At 40.1% G+C, this 26,040-nt stretch overlaps 1 protein-coding gene across 4 annotated transcripts in view; it reads right to left on the bottom strand.

Annotated features, from left to right (window-relative positions):
• dock5 (dedicator of cytokinesis 5) overlaps positions 1–23,521 on the bottom strand; it is a 29,723-nt gene extending 6,202 nt beyond the window's left edge. For 2 of the 4 annotated variants that reach the window (XM_042421287.1, XM_042421288.1), the window contains exons 1-37: positions 23,295–23,521; positions 17,642–17,725; positions 17,355–17,395; positions 17,165–17,220; positions 16,794–16,890; positions 16,466–16,614; positions 16,189–16,324; positions 15,926–16,083; positions 13,207–13,288; positions 12,481–12,610; positions 11,703–11,775; positions 9,357–9,499; positions 9,074–9,199; positions 8,813–8,937; positions 7,868–7,966; positions 7,569–7,641; positions 7,369–7,472; positions 6,942–7,122; positions 6,502–6,599; positions 5,857–5,946; positions 5,610–5,710; positions 5,332–5,466; positions 5,134–5,245; positions 4,722–4,792; positions 4,381–4,487; positions 4,075–4,211; positions 3,071–3,166; positions 2,715–2,813; positions 2,254–2,424; positions 2,030–2,130; positions 1,880–1,938; positions 1,473–1,627; positions 1,254–1,339; positions 713–869; positions 562–602; positions 390–480; positions 131–250 (exon numbers count right to left, since the gene is read on the bottom strand). In XM_042421287.1, coding sequence (XP_042277221.1) covers positions 131–250; positions 390–480; positions 562–602; positions 713–869; positions 1,254–1,339; positions 1,473–1,627; positions 1,880–1,938; positions 2,030–2,130; positions 2,254–2,424; positions 2,715–2,813; positions 3,071–3,166; positions 4,075–4,211; positions 4,381–4,487; positions 4,722–4,792; positions 5,134–5,245; positions 5,332–5,466; positions 5,610–5,710; positions 5,857–5,946; positions 6,502–6,599; positions 6,942–7,122; positions 7,369–7,472; positions 7,569–7,641; positions 7,868–7,966; positions 8,813–8,937; positions 9,074–9,199; positions 9,357–9,499; positions 11,703–11,775; positions 12,481–12,610; positions 13,207–13,288; positions 15,926–16,083; positions 16,189–16,324; positions 16,466–16,614; positions 16,794–16,890; positions 17,165–17,220; positions 17,355–17,395; positions 17,642–17,725; positions 23,295–23,337 — 3,927 coding nt within the window. In that variant the 5' untranslated portion in view covers positions 23,338–23,521. Of the gene's footprint in view, positions 1–130; positions 251–389; positions 481–561; positions 603–712; positions 870–1,253; positions 1,340–1,472; positions 1,628–1,879; positions 1,939–2,029; positions 2,131–2,253; positions 2,425–2,714; positions 2,814–3,070; positions 3,167–4,074; positions 4,212–4,380; positions 4,488–4,721; positions 4,793–5,133; positions 5,246–5,331; positions 5,467–5,609; positions 5,711–5,856; positions 5,947–6,501; positions 6,600–6,941; positions 7,123–7,368; positions 7,473–7,568; positions 7,642–7,867; positions 7,967–8,812; positions 8,938–9,073; positions 9,200–9,356; positions 9,500–11,437; positions 11,489–11,702; positions 11,776–12,480; positions 12,611–13,206; positions 13,289–15,925; positions 16,084–16,188; positions 16,325–16,465; positions 16,615–16,793; positions 16,891–17,164; positions 17,221–17,354; positions 17,396–17,641; positions 17,726–23,294 lie in introns of those variants that run through there. The other 2 variants (XM_042421289.1, XM_042421290.1) reach the window with 2 other exon arrangements.
• Between the last annotated feature and the right edge of the window lie 2,519 nt (positions 23,522–26,040).

The following is a 26,040-nucleotide window of genomic DNA, read 5'->3' as shown; positions in this document are numbered from 1 at the left end:
CTTAAGTAACTTCCTCAGTTTTGAAATGATTACTCAGATGGCAGGTTTCAAACATACTTCTGCGTAATTAATGCATAATGCAAAAACAAAACAAGTATATCAGCTCACATGCAGAGCAGTTAGAACTCACCTTGCCCTTATCCAAATAACATATGATCTCCTGGATGAGCCTCTCTTTCAGCTCCTGTTGGGTCCACACATGCACTCCATCTCGAGGAATAAGATGAGGCGCACAGGGTTTGTCAGACCACTGGGGAAGCAAAGTATCATATATCAACATTTAGAGGCATGGTGATATTAGCAAAGGTTAAACAGCTCAAAGATATCTTTTTAAAATCTTGTTTAAACTGCAAAAAAAAAAAAAAAGAGGATTTTGATGTGTCTGAGACCTCCAGTAATTCAGCATGTAGCAGCAGTGTGTAGGAGGCCTCTGTGTAGTTCTCACAGTCCAGGTGCAAATCTCGCAGCTTGTACAAGTACCTGGTTATAAAAGCACATCAGTTAGATGCAATAAACACTCTGGTCCGTGGTTCAGATGCTCTATGTCTTAATGTGACTCACCGGATGTAAATGTCTTCCCTCTTCTTTTCTTTGTAGAAATTCTACAATAAAAAAAGTCTTAAATGTTTAATCCTGAAAACATTGTGTCTCAAGCCTTATGTACACTCACAAACAGTGTTAACCCTTTAGTAAACAAAAGCACAGGGCGTACCAGCACGTTGACGGTGCAGCTCATGCGGTGCTCGGGACTTTCGTCATGTGTGATGGTGCGGTACGCCAGTAGATTCTCCAGCAGGCTGCTCAGCAGCAGAGCCAGCTCCTCTCCTGACTGAGACAGGTATCTGTGGCGTCTGCAGTGCTCCAGTAACCTGCATATACAAGCAAATAATCTTTCACAGACGACTCTTCAGCTGTAAATCTCTACTTCTGGTCTCTTTGCCAAAATCTGCCTTTCCTTTTGACAACACATTCAAATGAGTTTTTGAAACTGTTTGGGATTGTACATTATGGCCCTGAAGGGTTTCTATTGATTAGAGGTTGCTTACAATTCTAACAGACCGTCTTGTCCTTCTGGCTCATTGAGGATTTTTTCAAAAACACAATATGAAAGGCCTTTGTTTATTTTAGAACCAATCCTGTGTGAATTCACTATTACACAGAATTGAAGGATTTTTGATTGGTGTGTTAGTCTACTAAAACAATTCTCAGAATAAAAAAAAATAGTTTCAATTTGATCTGCTCCTCTCCCTTACGTTTTCTCCAGCAGGACTTTGTACTGCTCATCCCCACGGCCGCCTTCTACCTCTTGATCCAATTTTGTTATCAGTTCATTCTCAAACTGCAAAGATAAGAAGGGAATTAAAAAACACACCATCATACACATCACAAATGTCATATTTAGCCAGAAGGGACTTCAGACAAATTTAAACAAAGAACACAAAAAGTGCTGAACTTCTGAGATAGCTTTTTACTGTTTGAAACGTGCGTCCGGGGCTGAAGTTGTGTTCACACTGCATCATATCAAAGAAGATAGGGATAGTAGCTTTCCTCAGCTCGGGCTCTGGCACCAGCGTGACCTCCAGAATGGGCCCCACCATGGCCGGGATGAACTTCATTTTGTGGGGGCCTGAGGGACAACAAAACATTATCACACAGAAATATTACAGTGATTTGAGAAGGCAATAAGCTGCATCTTCATCTCTCAACAAACAGAGGACAAATCTAATAATGTGGCAAACAAAACAACAACACACTGTGAAACTGGACAATAAAAAATATTGTCTTGTTATTCCCCTTGCATTACTGGCAGGCACTGAATAAACAATTCTACAAAACTCTATGATAATAGCAGCATTATCAGATCGTGCAAAATACTCACCAAGATTGTACCACATATCTCTGATCTTAAAGCCAATAGACTTCCTCATATCCCCATATCTGTGGCAAATTTAAATCAAAGTTAAGTTAAATTAAGTTTTCATTATTAAGTAATCGTTTTGATGAATGCAAACACTTGTTTCATACTTACTTGTTCAGTATCTTATTTCGTTTCTCTTGAGAGAAGGATTCCAGCTGCAGTGTCTTGTGTGTGAGGAATGCCACGGTCAAATGAAAGTAGTTATTCCACAGCTGCGAGGGGAACAGGGTTTTCAAATATTAATACCATAATTACCTTCTCATAACACTCGCTTTTGATTTTCTGTTGAATAAAAAATGTAACTTCTACCAAGGCAGAGGGAGGACAAGACGCACCTGTAGTTCAAAATGTGTCTGGTCTAAGAAAAACTTGTTGAGGACGTCTGAGTACTGGTTGATGGCCCTCAGGAAGACCTGCATCTGTACCAGGTTCATGATCATCCAGTCGGCAGGGAAGACATTCCCCATGAGGTCCTTAAACATGATGAACGTCTCCATGAGGAAGTCCTGAGTCGGTTTAGAAAAACACAATAAGTCGCATCCAAAAGACACACACGCTTAAACCAAGCTACGCGATTCTACAGCAGTGCTGCTACATGTCAGGCACACATTATTCTCTCACTGCTTAATGGATGCCTGCTGACATCCTCATCATGTCAGTCCAATCCATTGCATGAAATGTCTATAATCAATATTCTCTTAAGGAGCAGTAAGTGGCCTGGGTAGTTTAATGCCTGTTATTGATGAGATGTTTCAGGACAAGATGTAGCCAACAGGGGAGGAACCGGGACACTTACAATGATATCCTGTCTCGTCTTGAAGGTGTTGATGTAGTGGGTGTAATGCATGTCATCCATTTGCTTCAGGATGGCTGTCATGCAGGCTAGATAGTGGCCCTGCCGCAGAGAAGTCCACTATTACTTACATGATTTCACAGTTAAGTATCTCTCCACAAAAAACTGTAGTCACAGCACATATTGTTTGTTGAATGCTGGAAAATGTAGAGCTACAGTAGGCGTTCTGTTTATATTGTTCCCTTGCAGCTCTTAAAAGATTGCTATACTACTATATTTAGCTATAGTTGATGTCAGTGAATGCTGAGCGTGTAGTTGTCAAGGACATATTTCAGCTGTAACATCATGCTGTGTCTTACAATGAGAGGGGAGGATCTGTCCATGCTGATGACAGTGCGATTAACCCTGCGAAGCAGCCGTTCCATTATCAGCTGAACGTGCCCTCTGGTTGGACCCTGCACAGACAGAACAGCCTCAGGTACAAGTACCAGCTGAAACACAGACATGCTACAGGCTAGAGTGCGGTCAGTATTAAAGGTTTGGTTCACCCAAATTACATAAGCCCTATTTTCTCACTTTTTTAGCAGTATTTAGCCATGCAGGAGCTTTATTTCCTCGGGTTTTGAAATATTTATTTATCTCTCCTAATACATAATCCACTTTGTCAAAGGTTTTCTTTGGGACTATTTCTTTGGTAGAAAGTACTATAATTCATATTAAAACTGCTCACAGTGAGTTCTGTGTATTATCCAGAGTAACTGGGAGACTGTTTCAGGTTATTTTTCAATTCAGTGAGCACCACAAACAAAGTTTCCAGTACACCTCCATTATATTAAGAATCCCGAAGGAAATATTGGTGTGGTGACAGAAATCTCAGATACATATATCTCAAAACCAGGGCAAATAAAACCTGAACTATATGCATGACTAGATGTTCCATCCATCCATCAATTTGAAATTCAGCTCATCCAAGTCCAGGTTGCTGTGACAGCAGGCTGTGGCGCAGACGTTTCTATCCCTAGCTACATACTACAGCTCCTCCAGGAAAACCTCAAGATGCGCCCACACCAGATGGGACATGTACAGTAATCCCTCCAGCATGCTCTGGGTCCGCCCCAGGGCTTCCTCCCAGTTGGAGGCGCCTGTTAAACCTCCAAAGAGAGGCGTCCTTATCAGATACCCTAACCACCTCAACTGGCTCTTTTCAGTATGAAGTAGCAGTGGTTCTACTCTTTAGGGGCGAGTCCAACCACCCTGTAACAGAAACTCATTTTGTCCTTTTGTATCTGCAATCTCATTCTGACCGACCCTTTAAACTTCTAATCTCAGTCTGTGTGTCTAAAGATGAATTCTGACTCCTCACCACGTCCTTGCGGTCCAGGTTGTCCAACACAGTGCTGAGTAGTTGGACGCAGGCCTCATGGTCAGGTTTACTGGAGTGGTCATCCAGCTGCCCACTCAGCTGGTCAGTGACAAGTGGCAGAAGCACATCTCGACAATCTGTAGCAACAGAGCAGAGAAAAACTGTGCTCATTGGATCACACATTACATTTCCTGTTAGTGGTGCTGACCTGACAAAGTTGTATGTAGGTGTAAGGCAGAGTTTTTTTTTTTCGTTTCATCTTGTGTGAAATGTCATTACGTGGTTTTGAGCCTCAAGGACTCCTACCTGGCTGTCTGAAAAGGTCACTCTCCACCATTTTACACATGCAGCCGAGCTTCTGACGCACAAGCTGAGAGTCAGGAATGCTCTCAATGAACTTCGTTAGGAGAACGCTAGAAAACAAAAGAAAAAGAGCCAAAGGAGCAGCTGTGACAATTTTAATGCTATTCTCATTTCACACCTAGTAATTATTGGCACGGAAGACTAATGAGCAGCGAACATGACAGGTTGATTTTACAGCAGCAAGAATTGAGAATAACACCTCCTTTACCCAGAAGTAAATATGATCATTTGCACTGAGACAGGCAATTATCATTTCCTGCTGTGCAAACCCCCTGGAGAGTTACCTGAGCTCCACGGGATCAAACACAGTCTGGATGTCATTAATGATGCTGGGGAGGTATTTCAATATTGCCCCCTGAAAAAGCAAAGAGTGAAGTGTCATCAAGCTGAAGCATGGGGATGTTGTTTGTTAAGAATATTCTGTAGTAAAACAAGCTGTTTACTGGAGCTTTTCCTCACCTTGTTGAGACTGCCAACAGAGAATCAACACTGATTTTGCAGTTTATTTTCTAAAATTTTCATTTAATTCATATGCAACATTAAAAAAAAGCTAAGACCAAAAATGAAAGCAACATCTTTATAGTCTAACTGGCTGCATTATTATTATTATACTATGAGTCAAAACTGAATGGATTTTCTTATGGTCACAGAAATTTTCAAGACTCCCAGGCTCCTGTGAACCAGCATCCACCATACCTTTATCTTCACTCCCTCATCCAGCGGTCTGTCCATCAGAGTGTTGAAAGAGAGGAAAAGGGTGCGAATGGAGTTGAAGAAGGAATCTCCATCTTCGCTGTTTCCATAGAACCTGAGAATAAAGGCCAAGTGCTGCTTTACAACAAGCTTTCCTTATAATATGACAAGTGGATTCTTGTGTGGCATTGCCTTCAATACCTTAGATAGAGGACCCGGGACTGTACAATAAATCTGAACAGGTACTTGAGAGCTTTGAGTGCTGCGTACAGCTTCTCGGCCGGCTTGGGCTCCTCTGCCTTGCCCACGTAGTTGTTCAGCACCTTGGTTAACTTCCTGAGAAAGTGAATGAGTCAGGCATCAAGGTTTGCTGGTAATTGGGGTGAAGGTGGAGACGAGGAACAGAAGAAGCGCTAAAAATAAACAGGGTGAAGGAGTGTAAGCAATAAAAGGTGGGAAATAAAGAAAGAGAGACTCACATGTAAGCCAAAGTGGCGCTGAAGTGCTTGTTGATGTAGGTTTCCAGGACTGGGTTAAAGTGCTGGAATTTGATGTCACCAATAAGCGTGATTATAAATACCTGGTTATAAATGAGAGGAGGAAACAAAATCGGAGCCTTGTGAAAGCTGAAATTCTTCACATATACTGTGTGAAATGAAATCCTGACATAGACACTGTATGGTAAAAGTTATCGCCCGTTGACACTATGACTTCACAAAAACTAACCAAGGCATCGAACACCAGGGAGTCATAGGTGTCCTCTTCTGAGGTCTCCATCATGATGTTGAACAGGGCATCAAGAGTGTCCTGGAGAAACTGTGCATGAAACAGAAACCTATTATAAAAGTGTCATTAAAGGACCAGTGTGTAAGATTAAGTCGCATCTAGCGGTGAGGTTGCAGACTGTAACTAACTGAACATTCCTCCTTGTCCCCTTCCAAGTGTGTAGGAGAACCTACGGTGGCTGCAAAACTCGCAAAAAACGTAAAAACCGCAAAAACCGCAAAAATCGCAAAAACCACAAAAACCACAAAAACCGCAAAAGGCCCTCTCTAGAGCCAGTGTTTGGTTTGTCTGTTCTAGGCTACTGTAGGAACATGTCGGTGCAACATGGTGGCCTGCATGGAAGAGGACCTACTCCATATGTAGATATAAAGGGCTCATTCTAAGGTAGCGAGAACACACCGATTCTGATTTTTGGTGACTATACAGTAATTAAAACATACTTATGAATATTATATTCCATTTCTGCAAACCTAGAGGCCACTAAATTCACCACACTGGACCTTTAAAATGGAAATTATACATCATCTGTAAAATATAGCAGCACATAACATATTGAGTCCAGCATTTGTGACACAGAGGACTCACTTTGACAATCTCCCCTCCTTCGACCTCCATCAGCCTCTGCAGGATCTGCTGCAGATCCTCAGGGTTAGACCTCCAGTTCAACAGGCCAAGTAGATCGACTGGAAAAAACATCAACACGTCAGAATACATGCCGTAGTAGCAACACCTCCTCTGTTACAACTTCAGTTAAGGTAATTGTGTTAAAAGCATGAAATTTCAATATAAACTTAATTAGATCTGCATCAATCAACATCAACACATCAGCGAAATATTAGCGACACAGATCAGCTTAATTAATTTCAAGGCAATCTGGGAGAGGAGAGGATGATGGCACTGCACCACCAGAGTGGATTGGACCCTGTTTAATTTCGTAAAGATGACTTATGACAAGACATCTTTTAATTATCATGGAGTAGGAGATTGGAAGATTGGGGAAAACATAAAATAGTGCCCTGCGGTACCGTTCTGAGTGAGCTTAGTGGAGCAGGTGAGTGTGGCGATCTGGAAGCTGTCTTTAGTCACAGGAATCACTCCTGAGTGGTGGAACGGCTTCCCTATTTGCTTCTCCTTCTCCTCCACTTCAGCCCAGGTTGCTGGCAAGGTGAGATAAACCTTTGCATCCTCAGCCTTCTTCACGTCAACCTAAGAAATTCATAAGATGGGGAATGAATCATGAAGCATATTGATCGATGGAGATCTAATTTCATATTTATTGATTGGGGAGAGATTCATGCATAATCCATCTACCCACCGTCAGCTATTCAAGACACCGATTTTTGTGTAATTAGATAAAAGCAATAAATAATCTCGTCCTTATTTTAAGGATAAACTCAGTGAATTACATTTCATACAAAATAAAAATAGAAAAACATAATTCTGCAAGATTACCTTATAGACGATAAGTTCATGCCTGCCATCTTTCAGTGTGGTCCCATCTCCTCTCATGAGCCGGACGAAAGCCATGCCGAAGGGCTTCTCCGATTTGTCCCTGGCTGAAAGATACACGGAAGCGTAAGACTCTTGCTGCATTTACTATGGTGGCAGAATAATGTGGGTGTTTGTCATAAAAATAAGGCACAGTTACTCACAGTCCTGGGAGGATCTGTGTCGAAACATCACCCTCAGGTGACAGCGGCACACGTCTTCAATGGGAATTGTCACCTTGAAAGGAGGAGAGAAAACTCAGGGGAATTAAGGACAGTGTGAATACGGGATTATACATATGGAAGAGATGTTATGCGGTGGGAGATTTGTATGAGCAGCACATTCTGAGCTGATATCTTCCCCAGAAGATTATTTAATTATATTGAGCTACAGTAAAACCAACTAATTAGAGAACACAAGATATCATGTTCGAGGCACATGTGGGTCCTTGACATGAGCTTACCTTCACTGTTTCATTCCAACAAGGCTGCTTCACCTGGTAGTAAATGACAGACTTGTACTCTGTGATGCCATCATAACCAGCCCCAGGAAAGACTGCTTTCTATAAGACATAGAAGAAAGAGTATTAGTCGACAAGATAGAAAAAATATAAATCTTCTTTGATGCGTTTAATCAGCTTTGACCAAACAAGACTAAGAGCAAACAAGACGAAGGGCATTAAGTGTTCAACATCTTAGTTTAGCATGTTAGCATGCACACATCCAATATTAGCTAGAAAAGTAAAGAAGTTAAAGCTAGTTTGAAGTCACTAGATGACGCAATTACATAATTATATACATTTTAAAAATTAAAAGCAGATAAAATGAAGTCAAACTAAATTGACTCCAACTAGTTATATCATTTGCTTTTTTTCAACCTGGTTCATCATCTTATCTATATGTATCTAAATCTAACTCTGCGATATGTGAGTACTGAGAAATATTGGCAACTCTCTTAAAGGGAGAGGAGTACTAAAGGTCTGCCCAAAAAGTCTCTTATAAAAGTCGCCAAATCTAGCAAGACAGTCGCTAAGTTGGCAACACTGGTTGAGATATTTCACTTAAAACTACAAATGTCAACCTAATGGTGGCGCTAGAGGAAATGTCAGAGAACCGCCAAAGTCAATAGGACTCATCCTCTTGGGACCATGACTGTCTGTACAAAAGTCCATGGATCTCCATCCACTGTTGTTGGTTATTTCAGTCTGGGTCTGTGAGTGGTGGACCAAAGTGGTGGACCGACCAATATTACGATCCATAGAGCCATGCAGCTAGCATGGCTAAAAAGTATTAAATATTTACAGCAGAACTACAAGAATTATTACAAGAAGATGCTAATACAGTCATGTAAAGCTTAATTAGAAATATTAAAAAGTAAAGAATTTGTTAAATTCACTGGTCTGTTTTACCTCCATAGGATTGCCTTCATCGTCGTGCACACTCAGTATGACCTCTACATTTTTGGGGGTCTTCTTTTTACCACGATCAAATTCTCCCTGCAGCAAGGTTACGTAAATATCATTCCTCACGTTTCCTAGAGAACAGAGAACAGATGATCAGGTGCATATGCCAAGAATTTATGTACCCTGTTCACAGTTTTGTAGGCAATTAAAACGAACATGACCATGGAGTATGTAGAGCAGTGCCCAGCAACAAAGTCTTTTAGTCACCTGGGAGGATGATTTCTGGAAAGCCCATTTTCCTGACGATGGCTGTGCTGCGGTCCACAAAGTGGGAGTAGTCCTTCCTGACCTGGGCAAGATCCCCTGGGAGGAGCTTCAGGGTCACAAACAGCCCTGCCAGCAAACATATAGAGAAATTCAATGAGGCAGACACTGAAAGGATACACCCTGTAGACTCCTCACACATCATTTATTTCCCTCAAAACAAAAAGGTCAATTTAGAACAACCCTCTGAAATCACAAGGGACACACTGTGAGCACTTCATTTTACCCTGGCCTTTGTGATTGACCTCCCGTGTGGCAATGACTTTGTTGAAGACAGCAGTGAGCGGCTCATTCTCTCCTATGACTCGAGATGGGATGAGTGGAGACATGATGAGCTGCCTCTGACGGATGTAGGTTTCCATAGCTATCCTGGGAGAGACGCATTGGGATGAGAATAAGAAAAAAAATCAGAGGCCAAGATCTTTGACAGGTGACAAAGAAATTAACAGAAGTGCTGCAAGGGCAAAGTGAGGCTCTTGAAAAGATGCACCATTATCTCGTCCCACACCCCACTTACCTTAAGTGACTACTGTGGAGCAATGCAACAGAGTGCTAGCACTGAACTGCTCTTTATAAAATATAAGACTATGTATGTGTGTATTTTAAAATATATAAAATATTAAAATAATTTAGTCTGCAGCTAAAATCGATCAAAAAGTCATGTTATTACTGTTTTTCTAAGTTGATTTGGCTAAAAAGTTGAAGAAAATCATGATTCTCAAAACAATTTGTGAAATTCCCAAATCCATATTTCATGTCCTCATTTCTCAACCGTATATGCATGTATTTTTGCTTTCATACAGATTCATATGTCCAAGTACAACAAATCTTAACTTCATGTTTCCAGTAAATTAGTATTGGCATAAAAATTATTAAAAGATGAATCTTTAAGTTCAATTGGTGACATGTTCATTCTCAAATTTCTTGTGCAACTTATTACATGCTGTCAAATTTAGTTTACAGGTGCAACTCATGTATTATTTCAAAACACATTTACACTACCAAGGGGTGAAACTGAGTTTCCTGCATCACAGTTATTGAATATGGACAAGACAAACATCAGAAAGGCACAAAAGGCTTTTCGTACAAAAGGGAAAAGGTCTGAGCATGTGCTGTGGTTTGGTCAGAAGGAGAAGTGAACACAGAGGAAGAGACAGAGTTCATGTAGAGGAGGGAAGAATTTTGTGTATTGCATGAGAAAATATCAGATATGAGGTAGATGAAATGCTGTGGTCAGACAAAAGCATTTCTACAATAGCTCCTCATTTGCATGAATCTGTTTTATTGAGATATTTTTCTTTATTGTACTTTTTTTGTATTTTACGTTAATGTTACACTAAGGCAGTTTCTGTCTCTAGGGGTACTAGGTGAAGACTTACTGCGAGAAACCTGTGAGTGCAGACCATTTGTTGAAACTGGCATTTGATTTGAGTCTTGATGGATACAAACCAGCAGGCTGTACAGGATATTTGTCTTCACTATTGGCTTCCTGTTTGTGACTCTAAATGAAAAATAAATTGACTTTTGACTCAGGAGTTTTGAGTGAATGACAGCCTTTTGCAGGACAAATGAAGTGTTGTGCTGCTCAGCGTACAGTAAATTGACATGGTGATTGCACTTCATGTTTTGAGCACCGCAACATTGTTTTGGAAGATGTGTTTAACTATAAAAGAAAATATTGGCATTCCGTTGTTATTTCAATCTTACAAATATCTTTTCTTTCTCTATTCTTCATTGGAAAATTCATTTTCTATGACCTTATTTGCAATTATCCAGTTCATGATTACCAGTGGAACATAAGTCACTCAGTGTTAGTGCTCAAATATAAATGCATTTGGCAAGACATGGAAGCTTATCAAATTAATCTGTGTTACAGCCCGTCTGTTTAAAGACACTCTGACCACTGGTATTTGAGAAGAGCAGAAAACTGCATGTCCAGGAAACCTTTACTCATGTTACTTGGGAGACACATTTGTGCAAACAGAAACAATGCTCAAGTCTGGATAAGAATATATCCCTGCAGATTGCAGATACATTTCATGATGGAAAAATGTTATAAAATCTACATTTCATAATTAAAACAATCATCCAGACATTCTAAGAATGCATCAAAATATTCTTTCCTACAGAAATATGTTTTTTTGTCTGTAATTCCTCAGTGAACTGTTACACTGTGAGAGGAAGCAAATAGAGGTTAAATCTTGCTAAAAAAAAAATTTGATTTGGATGTCAAGAATCAGTCAAGATATTTTTGGGGCTCTTGCATCTAGGATCCCTGTGAATGTATTATCATCCATATCCACCCACTGCGTAGGAACTGTGAAGACACGGCCTTGAAGTCTGTCTTTGAGAGGAGGTAACACTCAGGATTGTGAAGTTTGTTATATTTGTCCTTGAAATGCAACAGGAAAAGTTGAATTGCATTCCTTGAAAAAAAAGAAACACAGTAAGCAAATATAGCTCGAAACCTATTCCAATTCTTTTCCATTATTCATACTCGATTGTATTACACTGCAAAACAAGGTTGAGCCTGTTACCAATATAAGAGGTGTGACAACATCAAAAGACTCACTGCTGAAAAGGAATGAAATGCTGTTTGTCTTCATCATCTGTTTTGCCATGGGCGATGTCTGTTATGTCCATCACTGCAATGACAAAGATATTGAGAGCATCACAGTAAGAAAGCAGACTGTCAAGAATGAGCTAATTCCCCAGATGCAATGCAGTTTTTAAGTTACTGCCAAAACAACAACAAAATAGGAATTTCCTTGATTTAATAGCACAGATTCAATTTACTCACTATAACTCTGGAAACTGTATTTTCTACTTCTGAAAACAGAAGTTGGGCCAGATGTTGTTGGATCTCATTCACCTGTTGCCTGGTACTGCAGACAGTCAGGGGAGTAAGACAGATTGAGGGTTCTTGCTCTTCTGCTTGCAAATGGGTGATGTTTCTGAATTGTGAATTCCATCCAGCTCTTTTCCTAAAGTGTGTTTTTTTTTCCTGGCTAAGAATAATGTGACTTCTGAGTTAAACGTTCTTTCTGACTCTGGTTTCAGTCCATTTGCTGGAACACTATTTCTCATCAAATCCACCAATCATCTGGCCAAAAAAAAAAAAAAAAAAATGACGGTTGCTAAACCAATTTCCACCGACTCCTTTGCCAAGGCAGAGCGGAGGCATTTTCTAGGTCAGGAAGCAGGTGTTCCCATTTCATTCAGCACATGGATCCTTCATTTTTACACCTCAGCCGAACTATTCATGCAACTACAGCATCAGAGAGGAGTGCCATTTTTCGTTGACTTTGTGTTGTGTAAACAAATATTGGAACATTTGAAAAGGTGCTCACCGGCCACACCAAACGGTCTCCTCAGTCCGCCTGTGTGTTTCTTGCCCTCTTTGAGCTCCATGCTGCCAACTCTGATGATCTGACAAACCAGGAAGAGTCGCTGCCTCATCAAGTCACTGCTGCTCAGGTCCTGGATGCAAAGGACGATCAAGATGATTTATTATGGCATTTTAAGTGATGAAGTGCAATGCATACAAAAGGCAGAGGGCTGTACGTGCCACTGCCTGTCATTATGTGCATTTTGATAGTCGGAGCTACAGACCAGTTAGCAAATATTACAGGATGAATGCATGCAGTAAAAACCTCAAACATATCACCTTTCCGATATCTGTGTGTTTATTTTTCTGGATGCTTTTTAAGTCAAAGGAGTCTTGACTTGTGTGCTTTGAGCAAGTACGTTTGACTACAGTTTCTCAGTACTTTACCTTGATGAATGTGGTTTTATCACATTCTGAACTACCACTTCCTTTTGGCATAAACGCAGGTTGACACAATGGCTTGTTTGCGGGGAAGTGCTGACTGTGTCATTAACATAAACAGCAGCGATATAATAATGTATTCAAATTCTCAAAGATGTGCCATGAAAGTGGCCCATTCAGTGAAACTTTGAGTAAATTAGAACCTATCCAGGAGCAAATTGTCTTCTTTGTCACAGATTTCAGGCAGCGCTGGATTGTTTAAATCCGAAGCAGAGGGAATACATTCATTGGGTTGGGATTCAGTTACCGTGAATAGCGCTGGCAGGTTGTTGAGTTTTTCAATTTCTTTAGGCATCCCCATACTGTTCCATCGCACCAAGAAGTTCTCGCTGCATGAATTTCAATAAGAATCACAGTTAGGTATCACATAATCTAAGGCACCGGGAGAAATGCAAAAATATAAAAACAACTAACGCAAAAACTCTTCATTATTTCATCTGTCCAATTGGATTAGATCTGAAGTGTCATGGAAATGTTAATATGCTTTCATATTTTCATACTAATGATGTGACAATAAGTTTATTGATCCCTACAGACCTCTATTACAGCAGACATTTTGACTTGCCAAACACAGGTGATGGTTACATTGCATTTAGATGTGCAGTGCCAGAAAGGGCTGACTGGCACACCTTAATGGAACATGACCTGCTATAAAAGATGTTTCAATATCAAAGTGAGAAGTGTGTTTCCCCCAAAGAGACACCAAAGGTCTGATCAGCTGAAGAACAGCCAGTGTTATCACATAGTTTTTTTTTACATTAATCACATTGATAATAATGTACTTGATTCGACTCTATTAGATTTTCTTATATTTTAGAGGTTGTTTCAATCACTTTTATTATTTATGCTGGCCCCATTTTTGCCGAGCTCAGAATAGAGACATTACTTTTCTACTCCAGCAGGCAGAAGCAGCAACCGCATAATGCTTGAAAGGAGTAGCCTTCCAGCTTTGAGTTTTAATTTAAGACAGTGTTGAAGCTGCTACATCAGAGCTGTGCAGAGTTATGTGACAATAATGCACAACCTCCAGCCATAATCATTATTCTCAATGGCTATGGTATAACTTGTTATGATTAATTCTTCACTTTACAACTTTTGTTATAAGTGGTTTTTACATATTATTACTAGTAGTAGTGGTTACGGAAGCCGAGAACAGCCATGTTTGCATTTTTTTTTTATGCCATTTTCTCGAGATAATGAGATAATTTATCACAAGATTTATCTGGGTGGAGTTCATTCTCATTTGTTCATTCCTGTCTTCTCCTCTCCATGTCTTCCTCACATGATAGCTCAGCTACTTAGATCAAGCACAAGACGCCTTCAGGTGGTTCTTAAGAACGTGGGTTCAAATCTGTCATATGTTGGTTCTTATTCCTTCTCTCCAACCCACTTTCCTTTCTCTCATTAAGTCTAACAGTAAGAAAATTCTTGAAAGATATTGTTTGGTACTTCTCCTACATGAAACATCCCATCATTTTACGACCATGTTAATCAACCTGCCATTTGGCCGTGACACAGATGTCACTTATAAAAAGGTGCTGTTAATGATAACGGGTACTCCTTGATCTGACATTTTTGGCTTATATCAGTTGCTACAGTTGTCAAGGTGCCATCTATGCATGCCAGCATGGCACTCCCGATCTCTGATAAACATTATAAGTAATAAGATGAAACAAACTTTTCGTGATAACAGGTTGATTATCTTGTTATCTTGAGATAACATAGTTCACTTTCTTGAGATAACGAAATAACTAAAGTTGTAATATGTAACTATTCCACATTAAAATGTCTAAAAATGACTAGACCTATGTTTTTATATATTATTTCTATATATATCTTATATTTTGTTGAGTTGTGTACTTACATTATCCCAAATGTTTCCAACAATTTTCAAACCAAGAGAAATCCACAATTTTAATCAAGGTTACTGTCCATTTCATTTGGTCACCTGTCAATGGCGTTATACCCCCTCTACCAAAGAGTATTTGCGCATGCCTCTGCATTGTGGTTGTCCACCACAACGGCGTCTACCAAAGAGTATACGCATACAAGATAATACGTTGGCATTGTGGTTGTCTGCCAGAAACTGTCGTCATACATTTTATTCAGTTTTAAGGCACAGTTTTATGATAAACTTTTGAAATCATTTTAAGTATATTGTTAAATCAGATTTTAGTCATTGGACATCTGGATCTTAAGCTGTCAGAGAAACAAGCTGAACAAACGTTAGCGGCAGCTCGGCTCACAGCCCCTCCGGACGTCATGTGTCCACCAAACAGCATCAGAGAAACACTGATTTTTAACATGAAACTGCTTTATTCACTGTTTTTACTGGTTTTAATCATCGGGTCTGTTTGTTTTGGAGAGGAGGAGACCTCTGTGGATAATTCGTCTCCCAGTAAAAACCTCCTAAACAATGAACACTGAAGGAATCCTAACCGGGAGAAGCTGGTTGTTTAATAATGAAAACAACTCCCATGATCCCACGCTACTTCACACTGTCAACAAACTCTGTCTTTTGTTATTGTTTTGAATGGAAGAAATTACATATTGTGCGTTTAACTAATTGTAATATCTAATAATCTTCCTTATTAACAGCATTAAAAAAAAAAAGCAAGCACAGCCATTCTTGGCTTCCGTAAGTAGCAGTAATGGTAGTAGTAGTTCTAAATAAGTCATCTTTGGGCCTATTTATGAGCTGTGATCAATGTCATATTAAGATGAAATTTGATGTGGGGAATATTTTTTTTCATCTATCATGGTGACACAAATGCTTCTCTGTGCCACATAACATAATGTAAAGAATCAAACCAAAACACAGCATAAGAAGAATGCTACAAAACCTACAATGACAATGACTTATACTACCTGCTAGACGAGAATAATCCAACAAAACTTAATGAATCAGAATGACCAATTAACTTTGGCTTGTTGCTTAGTCAAGAGGTAAAAAGTGAGGAGCAAACCTGATGAATTCTGACTGGTCAGGGTCATAGAGAGACATTAGCAGCTCAGCATCTTCTCCAATGTTGCATACAAAGTTTTTCAGGTTCATGAGTAGACTGTAGGTGTGCACTGTGCTGAACAGGGTCTGACGCCTCATTTCCAGGTTTTGTAGTCGTGTCTACAAAAAACCAAGGCCGCAGGCAGTGCACAGACACAGATTAATTAAAATAGACAAATACTATGGAGTAAAGCTACTGACAGTGCCAACAAATCAGAAACATGCCTTCTCCTCTTGTATCCTGTCATCGACACTGCGTGACGCGGTCTCGTGTGCCCGGAACAGACTGACCGTGCTGGTCCGATCAGGATCCAGTGTGTTTCCTGCTTCATCACGTACCACCAGGTCCAACCCCAGAATCCTGAGCAGCACAGAGGATCAAACAGCATCAGATGGGTTTATACAGACAATCCTAGGGCCATGACTCAAGCATATAAAATTTTACAGTGGTGTATATGTCAAGGCGTTTCATTGCAGTACAATAAGGAAGCAGGATTCATACCGGTTTCCATAATCAATCTTCGCTGTGACTTTCTTTTTGAGCTCTACAAGGTCATCCTTAGGCAGCGTTCCTGACACTATCTGAGATCGATATTCGATGAGGCTGTAGGCCATCTGCTGAACAATCCTGAACTGGGTAGTCTTGTTCGCCTGTCAAATAAACAGGTATACACTTATACTTACACTTGTAAGAAGATAGTCTTCAGAGGAATGAAAAGTAACACTATGTTTTTAACAGAAAAAAGTGGTGAGAAGCTGAGTGGTATACAGGACTGTGTGTGTGTACTAGAAACAGAGAGGTTGATAAGAGAGAGGCAATCTACACTTACCACAAAGAGCTTGTGCCATATCTGTGCCCATTCCCTCAGAGTAGCCCCGAGCTCCTGCACCAGCGGTAGATCTGCTGGAATAATTATTTCCTGCTGGCTACCAGCCACAAGAAGAGAATAATAAGATATTGGAAAAGTGGCTCATCACTCACAGATCACGTCATATAATTTGGACAGACACAAGTGCATTTCTATACATGATAAATAGTTGGATGGTTTTCCTACACCGCCAGGAAAAGCATTACTGAATCCTCACTTATGATAATTACAAGTGCACTGCTATGTTATTGGCAAATGACAAGGCGGGGCGGCAAAGCAAAAGCAAAGTGGATTATCATCAAGATGATATGTTTACTGATATGTGATCTCACCCTATTCCCTCAACCGTAGCCTCCTTTAAGTGGATGTAGGAAGATGGGAAAATGCCCTGGGGAAACAACGAGTTAATATCAATATATATATATATATAAATATATATAAATATAAATATATATATATATGTATATACCCACAGATCACAGAATTGGATATAGGATAAAGAAGTGCTAATGATGCCCATACCTTGTGTGATTTCTCACGTAGCGTGTAGCCCCTATACCAGCCTGAGGAGATATAAATTAATAGAGAAACATGTTACACTGAGGGAGAGGCAGTGGATGAGATAGCAGCGATGACAGTCCAGGCTGTCGAGAGAACAATGTGGTGGTGGACTGCAAACTCATTTACATTATTAAGCATAGCATATTGAGAGCCAGTTAGTTCAGCGTCTCTTAAATTCTTGTGTCAGCTTGTTCAGAGAAGGAAAAGAGGGATGTGTCAGGGCCTGTCGTGTGTTCAGGCTTACTCACCTTCCAATTTCTCAAGTATGTGCACCGTGTCCCCCACCTGTAGACACAGCTCCTGCTCACCACGGGGATCATAATTGTAGATTGCTGAAGGACAGAAAAGGACTGTCTCATTATGTGAAACACACAAAACATTCAGTAACTGCTGTTAACAAAGAAGGTTTTGATCGACAGTTTGACTGACGAGTTTTGTTCCTCCTCAAGGTCCAGTGGATTAAGAAAACCCCAAATCCCTTTTCAATAACTCACTTCACAGAGGAGCAAAGACTTTTTAAAAAAGTTTTGGATCAGAGGTTTGTAGTTTCTCCCTGGAAAAGGAAACCAATTCAGCCTCCTTGTCACAGAGCTAGGACTTGCAGGCATTAAGGATCCTAATCTTTGATTTATTCTTCATCTCATTGCTCTTTCTAACAGCAGGCTGTTTGTGCAGCAGGCTTGTGTGACTCAAATCTCCAAAGCATTTTGACGATTCTTAATTGAAATGAATGCCCTGAAGCTGTGTTTAACGTTCCAGTACCGTAAATGGACTGTGCTGAAGCAGGTGGCTTCCAGGTCTGATGCAGTGTCAACAGTGAGGCGCAGAGCTCAAACGGCGATAGCATCACATCCCCTATATTTCTGATATCATCATACCATTCTGGCCTTTGGTCATTAGTTACACTCTGCAGGTTCTGTTTCAGCCAAGAGGCTCACCTGTGAGCCCCGCCCTTCTCTACATTCAGTTCATAAACCACAGCTTTCCTGGAGGCGAGTCCTGTCTTTCCTTTTTAACTCTCTATCCCGGGCACATATGGGAGGGATCACACAAGAATATGACTGCAAACGCTAAAACACACTCACACACATACACACACACATGCGCACACACACACACACACACACAAAAACCAGACAGACATTGCAAAAGAGAAACCTTGGCAAACAATACTGTAGCAAAGGTCTTTGTCATGACTTGAGGGAGCTCTAATAGTGCGCAGCCACTCATTCTCATAGTGAGATAGAGAAACTATGAGCAGAGCTCTGTCCTGACTTGCATGGTGATAATGCTTGTTACTGGAGGCTAGATTTCACTGCACGCTTCAACTGGCTCGGCTTATCACACCTCAGTCTGAATACCAAAACTTGACAAAACACTGAATGTGACTACCCTTCTTCCTCCATGACTTCCTCGTCAGTGATAGATTTTTCTGGCTTCCCTTAACACACATTTGCACAGACAGAGATCTCCAAGCATAAATCAGTTTTTAGTCTAAGACTGTGTTTGTGTAGGCAGCCCATGGGCTCTTAAAATATTAGGTTAGACCCATGCCTGCTGCGTTGTTAGGATATCACTTGCACAGGTTCACGCCTCACTGCGAGATCCCTCATCCGGTCATCAGAAAGGAGAACAAACACTGAAACCTTGAAGGGATCAGAAACACTGCAATACCAATGACGTTGGTACGGTTTTGTTTTTCCTAAATCAAAATTTGAATTTCTTCACATGAGCTTGGTGGTATCTACCAAACCAAACCACAATACCATGAACAGAAAGTTCTGGCCTTTAGAACTAACATACTGACACATTGTTTTCATTTTAAGAGAAGTTACTGACATACTCTGACTCCTCTTTCAAAAGAGGAGTGTTTGTTTTCACCAGGAAACTATTTGTGCAGTCAGAACAATACCGAATGAAACGTGCACTGAAGAAATTACATTTGCCTCTGGCCATGCCGAGAGTGACAATGGTCCATTCACCAACTTGACACAGTGTCCAGGCCTGGCAACAGCATGGCAGCACGCCAATGGCAGGAACCCAGTTGAGCGTGTTGTGATGCCACAGTGTCTAAACTAAAGGCAACAGTCTGGGCCTTGGCAGCACAGCTCATCTGTACAACTCTGAGACACACTGTCTTCCTCTTCAACTTGAAATACTGAGCCTGCGGACGCTGCTGTAAATTCCAATAAAGCCACTATCTGCGCAGATTCAAGTTAACGTGCATACTAATGTTAAATCAAAGTCAGCCTGATTTACTCTAAATGATTTATCATAGAAATGGATTAGCCAACAATTAAAGAACACCACGGCCGAACAGTTTGAGCAGCTGCTGGCTGCTTGTCAAAGTTAACACAATTCAATGAGATTCTATTGTTTTCATCACTGACTGGATGCCAAACAAAACAAAATTCGTATTCCAAGTTATGGCAAAAACAAAACAAAAAAAAAAGAAAAAAGACTGGCAAAAGAAACCAACACACAAAATAATGTGAGATACAAGAGTCTAGCAACCAATCCTTGAACATCAAAACCCATGCTAAAAATATAAAAATTCTCACAATGAAAAAGGGTAGTATTTTATTTCAAACCAAATGAACACAGATATTACATAAAAACTGATTTATGTTATGAATTAGAAAAGGTTTCAATAAGCTACCATTCAGTGATGTACCACGTATGCCCTGAACTTCAAGCAGAACCATTTCTACCAAAATAGGGAAAGGTGCAGTATCTCTACAAAAAGTCATTAGGTAAAAAGCAAGTCTATTAAAGTTTGTTTTTGAGCCAGTTCTCCTCAGACAGGATGTTTCAAAACATAATAAGGCCTCGGTAGGAAAAAGCCTTTTGCCTCCCATCTAATGTCTAGACAGCCAGGAACGATCTCTAGCTCTTAAAACTGTGCTCCAGCTAATAATTCCTGATAGGTTATCCGTAAATCAGAGATTTAATTCTGAAGTTCAAAACTAATAGTGCAAAAAGGAAAAGAACGAGATCAGTGTGGGTTCACCTCTTTATGCTGGTTGAAAACCCAATTGCAACAATTCACAGAAAGAAAATTACAATTGGCTTATCTAAATGCCTTTCTCCAAGTTGCTAAAGAATTAAAAGAATCACTGTGAAACAATGTGCAAGTTGTAAAAGTCATTACTGACCAAGCATCTGGTCAGTCCATCAAAACTGACATGAAGGTCAACACTTATCTCTAAATCACTGGCTGCAATCAAGTTTGACATTGCAAGATGACAAACAGGGATGTAATGATAGTGATCTTTTTAGCCTGCAAATCTCAACATCTTTAGATTTGTTTTGCTAATAAGACGCCCGCGCAGCATGGAACGTCTGCAGAGGAAACTACTTTAAGCTGTTCATCATTTAAACAAAACTTATTTGCTATCAATTGCATAATGTCACAAAAGAAACTTTTGGCTGAGTACTACAGCAGAAACACTGGTCACACGACTGAAGCGAGTACAAGCATGCGCAAGTCTTTGTGACTTCAATAGCTTGAGTGGTAGTTCCCTGAAGAGAACTCAAGGTAATTATAGAAGGTGCTTGCTAGTGCTGCTTGTAAGCAACCGAGGGGTATTATAATCATTATGAGAACATTATTATACAGTATATATCAGGCCACGCAATATGTTAACTCCAGGGGTTTGCTGCTAGGTATCAAATGTATTAATCATAACAATTTTACAGTACATTAAAGTCCTTGTCCACTAAAAAAGGTGTTTTGCTTATTTTTACTTCACTTGGATGTTTGGCCTTGGCTGTGCAGGGTTTGACTCTAGACGGCTGTTTTCACATTCATCTGCTGAAGGAGGAAAGTTTCTCTCTGCTCTCTTTAAATCTTAGTTTAAGCTGTTTACATATTCGCATGATTTGTGAAATCACAACTTGGTTTGGAAGCAGATAATAGTGGAAGAAAATGTTTCAGACACAAATCACTCAAAAAAAAAAAGTGTTTTTATATATCTCCAAACATTTTTAGATGTTTAAACTTAACTTTAACTTTCTTCACCCTCTCTGTCAATACTTCACTTCACTGGGCCATAACTGTGTAATTTTGTTCACATAAGCTCATAATAAAAATGGCCAGCTTTATCTTGGTTTTGTTCAAATTCATGTAAGCATTTATATGACCACTTGCCAAGGAGACCTTGCCCTGAAATCTAATAGAGCCATGGGATGCCATTACGGATACGAATAATGTAAACAGAGATGCAGTAAATTAAACTAACCAGGGCGTGTCTGTGTTCTTCACCTGCTGATTCAGTTTTTACTGCAGTGCTTGTTTTTACGATGTGAAAATTAGGAAGCTGTCCTATTATGACGGTGTTACAAATTCACCATTAAAGATTGTGATATCTTAATCCCCATATTATCCACATTTCCCTGTTAGCTAGCACGATATAACTGATATTATCAGAAACCTTGCAGTCTCTTCTTTCATCCAAAATGTAGTTGCCTGTATTTGGGCACCGCCTGGGGTTGACTAATCGGATTAAAAACATAAAACCTTGTAAAGGGTCCGATGGCATTTTTAGGATTAAGTACAGTGTTGGTGACTTCTGCCCTGTTTCTGAGGTGAATGGCAGGAGAATGGCGCAGTCTACAGCAACAGTTTTGAATGTCATACTGGGATCTAAAAGGATTAACACAAAAAAAATTCCTCAACATCAGCTGCTAAAACAAGGTCATACATGACCAAGAGGGGGAGTGTTTGTACTGCAGAGCACTCTAAATCCACATTAATTTGAGGTTTAAAATGTTTTTTAGCTACAACAGCTGCAAAGCACATAACACTTTCTTTAAAACCTAAGATAAAGTCAGTGAGAGGATCCAGGTTAGAGGAGTCAAGCTATTTCAGTGCTGGGCTCTGATTCACTCTTATTCCTGAAGGACTATGGACTCTGGCATATTCTCTACATGCAGGGTTTTCTTCAAGTGTAAGACATCTGCTGCATACCCGGAAACACTGTCTGTAAAAGAGTCTGTAGCTTTAAGCACAGATTTAGCGGTGAGTCAGTACAGTAACCAATGACCAGCCAACCTGTGCTGACTGTCATTACAGGAAACCAGAAAGGGATTTTTCAGAGAGACAACAGTTGTGCACATTTGCCTTGAGGGTGTGGAGGACTACCTGATAGCATGGACACACACACACACACACACACACACACACACACACACACACACACACACACACACACACACACACACACACGCACACAGGTGACTAGGCCACACCTTTTTTCTTTTTTTTTTTAACGATTGCAGACCATATACAAAAATGCAAAACTATAAAGTGGTTAGCACCACACCAATAGTAATGAAAGCTACATTTATTACATTGCTACAGTAAAGCAATATGTTATATTTACACTGACAAACTAATACTTATGCAAATTGTATTCTCTTATCTCTCACATGCATACAGTATTCACAGTGGCTCCCATGTGGGGCCCTGCAGGAGTCCTTGAGGGGGCTTCAAGGGATCTTCCAGCAAACTGAGGATTAATTTAAGTTCAACAACAAGTCAGCTCGGTGAGATTAAGCACAAGAAGAATGACTGGTATGCTCATTGAACTCTTGGCTCCTTTCCCTTATTCCTCGCCATATAAAACGGACAGTTATAAAAGTTATTTCTTTCTACGACCTACGCTCCCTTAGACAACAAGGGAAAGTAACAGCTCAGCTGTGTCCTTGGAATAAAAAAATAAATAAAAAAAAAGTTTATGAAACTCAGCCGGGCTACTATTCGCCGTGTATCAACAACAACAGAGTCGCCGATAACTTCTGTTTCCCAGTTTCTCAGAGACCACTTTCCCCTGAAGTTAGTTGAGTTGGGAGTTCACTCGGCAGTTGCAAAACACACGCAGCTGATTTTTGAAAACTTACCGACTCCGTACTTCTCTTTTTTCGTGGGTATCCAACGGGTCATGGCGGGGGGGCGGGAAATGTAAAGTTGTCTGAATAAATAAATAACTATATACAACAGCCAAAAGAGGACGGGCGGTGCACTCCTGCTCGTCCCGAAGTCTACAGTTCCGCCATCATGACTTGTAAACGGGGAGGGGAGAGGAGAGCAGGGGATAGGCGTGAACCATGAGCCTTCCCAAACTACCCCCACAATAACAACACAGATCCACATTACACCACTGACCCTCCCCGACAACCCTGTGCGAGAGGCTAAACGTCATTCAATAAATAAATAATTAAATCCTCACGTGAGCTAAAATTGAATTCGATGACTGAACTTTTCCTAGTTTTGCTTCAAGGTCTCCTGATGGTGTCGGTAGTTTCAGAAGTACAGGCGCACTATTTGACAATCTAGAGGAGAATAATTAATTGAAACCCGAGATATAAATCACTGATCTGTCATAAATAAATTATCACCAGGTTATTGTTTTTAATTTAGAATGAAATTGACTTGCACACCCCATGCTGCTCACATTGACTGATTTAATGCTGATCTATTCTGAGTGAGCCTGAATATGTCCTAGACCTACTTGGACATATTTATACACTCACATAACCTAAGATGAGCTTATATTTTAAGTGACATGGCAGACTGTTTCATTGCAACACAATTGATTGTTCAAAATAGGGAATTATGGCCAAAACAATGTTAAACTTGTCCATCAATGAGGCTATTGGCTGTAATTTTAATGTCATTTCAACATGGTCAGTATATCAGAAATAACACTCAGCCTCCTTCCCTGAGCAGTGAAGTAATTTACAGCTGTTGGCTGAGATCTGGTGGCCCACTTAGCCTTTTGTTTGCCTATCATGTGTGTGTGTTTTTTTTTTTTCTGCTGCCATTGGCCAGCCAAATGGTGCTGTCAATAATGTTCAGCCATCCAATGCTTTTGTTGTTCCCTTTGACAGGGCCATATCATTTTTCCCCCCTATCTATTGTGATGTGGCTGCTTTAGAACACAGCTAGTGGAGGAATTAGTCAACACACAAAGCACATACTGATTGAAAGCTATTATTGAATCTTTTTTTCTTTTTTTTTTAACAAAGAACAGAGCTATTAAATATACGGAAGTTACGAAATAGCATGGGAGGAGGGTGTTTACCGGCTATAACTATAATCAAGAAAACAGACACTTTTAAAAATGAAAAATTCAAAAATTATACCTTTAGATAATAACATTTTTGAATTGTTGCCTTTTCTGCATAATACTAAAGTGAAGTTACCCTGAAGCATAAATATGTGAATTTAGTTCCAGTCCATGAAGTACTTTCTGCTTCATGTTTAATAACTCTACCAACCTTCTTAAATATCATCCTGAAAATCAGGTCCCACAGATATATTTTGCTGCTACATGTTTAATTTCAAAGGTTATGACTTGAGCTGTTCCAAATGTTTATTGTGACCTATTTTTGGTTGCAGCTGTAGGTGCTCGCTGAGTGTGTGAATTCATTGTAAGGGGGCTTTAAATCTGCTCATGCACTTTTCCCGCTCTGAGTCTCCCCAGTCCTTTGGTGATGTTCCTTACACTACATATCAAATGTGAAAAGTTGCTACTGGGCCATCAAAAGTTCAAAACAATCAAATCTACAAAAAGGAATACAATATTGCCATCACCTGACTGCTTTGTGCTATTGCATACAGTAGACCGTTAGTCCCTGACAAAACCTTAACATTGCAACACATTGTGTTTGTTGTGATATGGTGTTCTAAATATCTGCTATGTAACTCTTGCTTAACTCTTCTGCCTGCAGAATCGTTGGAGAGAGATGATAACATACAGGCGGTGGTGTGGGGTTACGCATGCATGTCTTGCATTAGTGTGTGTGACAGTTTTACAAGTAGAGTTCAACTCCAGAGTTCATCTGGAGTTGAATTTTCCATAAGCAATAGGAGTAGACAGGCTGGGTCTTAAGAGGAAATCCCCACTCCCTTGATCTTATCATTTACATCATGTTATGTTATGTCACAGACAGCACTCTAATAAAATACTCTGACTAGGTGCAGGGTTTTAGTAATTATGGTTTGAAGAAAAGAAAAGAAAAATCCACTGTGTAACCATGAGCAGACGCGTGACGTAAATGGAAACAGGTGTAACATAAACTGATTTGTCTCACTTTTGCTGAGAGTGTGCTGTATTATTGTAGATAAAAACAGATGAAGGTTTGTCCTGAAACAAGGGTATCCTGTCAGTTTATTTTGCCTAAGGGCTTCTCCGTGTGTTGCCAGGCACACTACAAATAAACATTTAGCATGACAGACAGTTCAAATAACAATAAATATGCTCCCTATCTACCATCCACCTCCATATACTCTAGAGCATTTGATTAGTGTTTGTGTGTGTACATGCTTGAGTGCATGTACACACACGCGTGTGTGTGTTTGTTTTTATGGGATGCACAAAGATGAAGCACATTGAGCATCCATATGTATGAAATGTACCATATAAATAAAGCTTGACCTGACCTGACTCCACCGTTATTCAATGGCTGACATTACTAAACTCGGTGAACTGTGGTTCCCATGATGCAATACATTGCTTCAGAGACTTCTGAATGGTGGGGCTCTAAACACTGGTCATAGCCCCCACTGAGGTGTTCAATTCCTGAGACAAAAGCAGACAAAGGGCCTAATGGATTTATGGGTCCACTGCCAGGACCATGTGAT

The sequence above is a fragment of the Thunnus maccoyii genome, chromosome 9 (assembly GCF_910596095.1).
Source record: "Thunnus maccoyii chromosome 9, fThuMac1.1, whole genome shotgun sequence".
NCBI classification, from domain to species: Eukaryota; Metazoa; Chordata; class Actinopteri; order Scombriformes; family Scombridae; genus Thunnus; species Thunnus maccoyii.
Note: the sequence above shows the minus strand (reverse complement) of the source record. Positions and strands in the feature narration are given on the sequence as shown.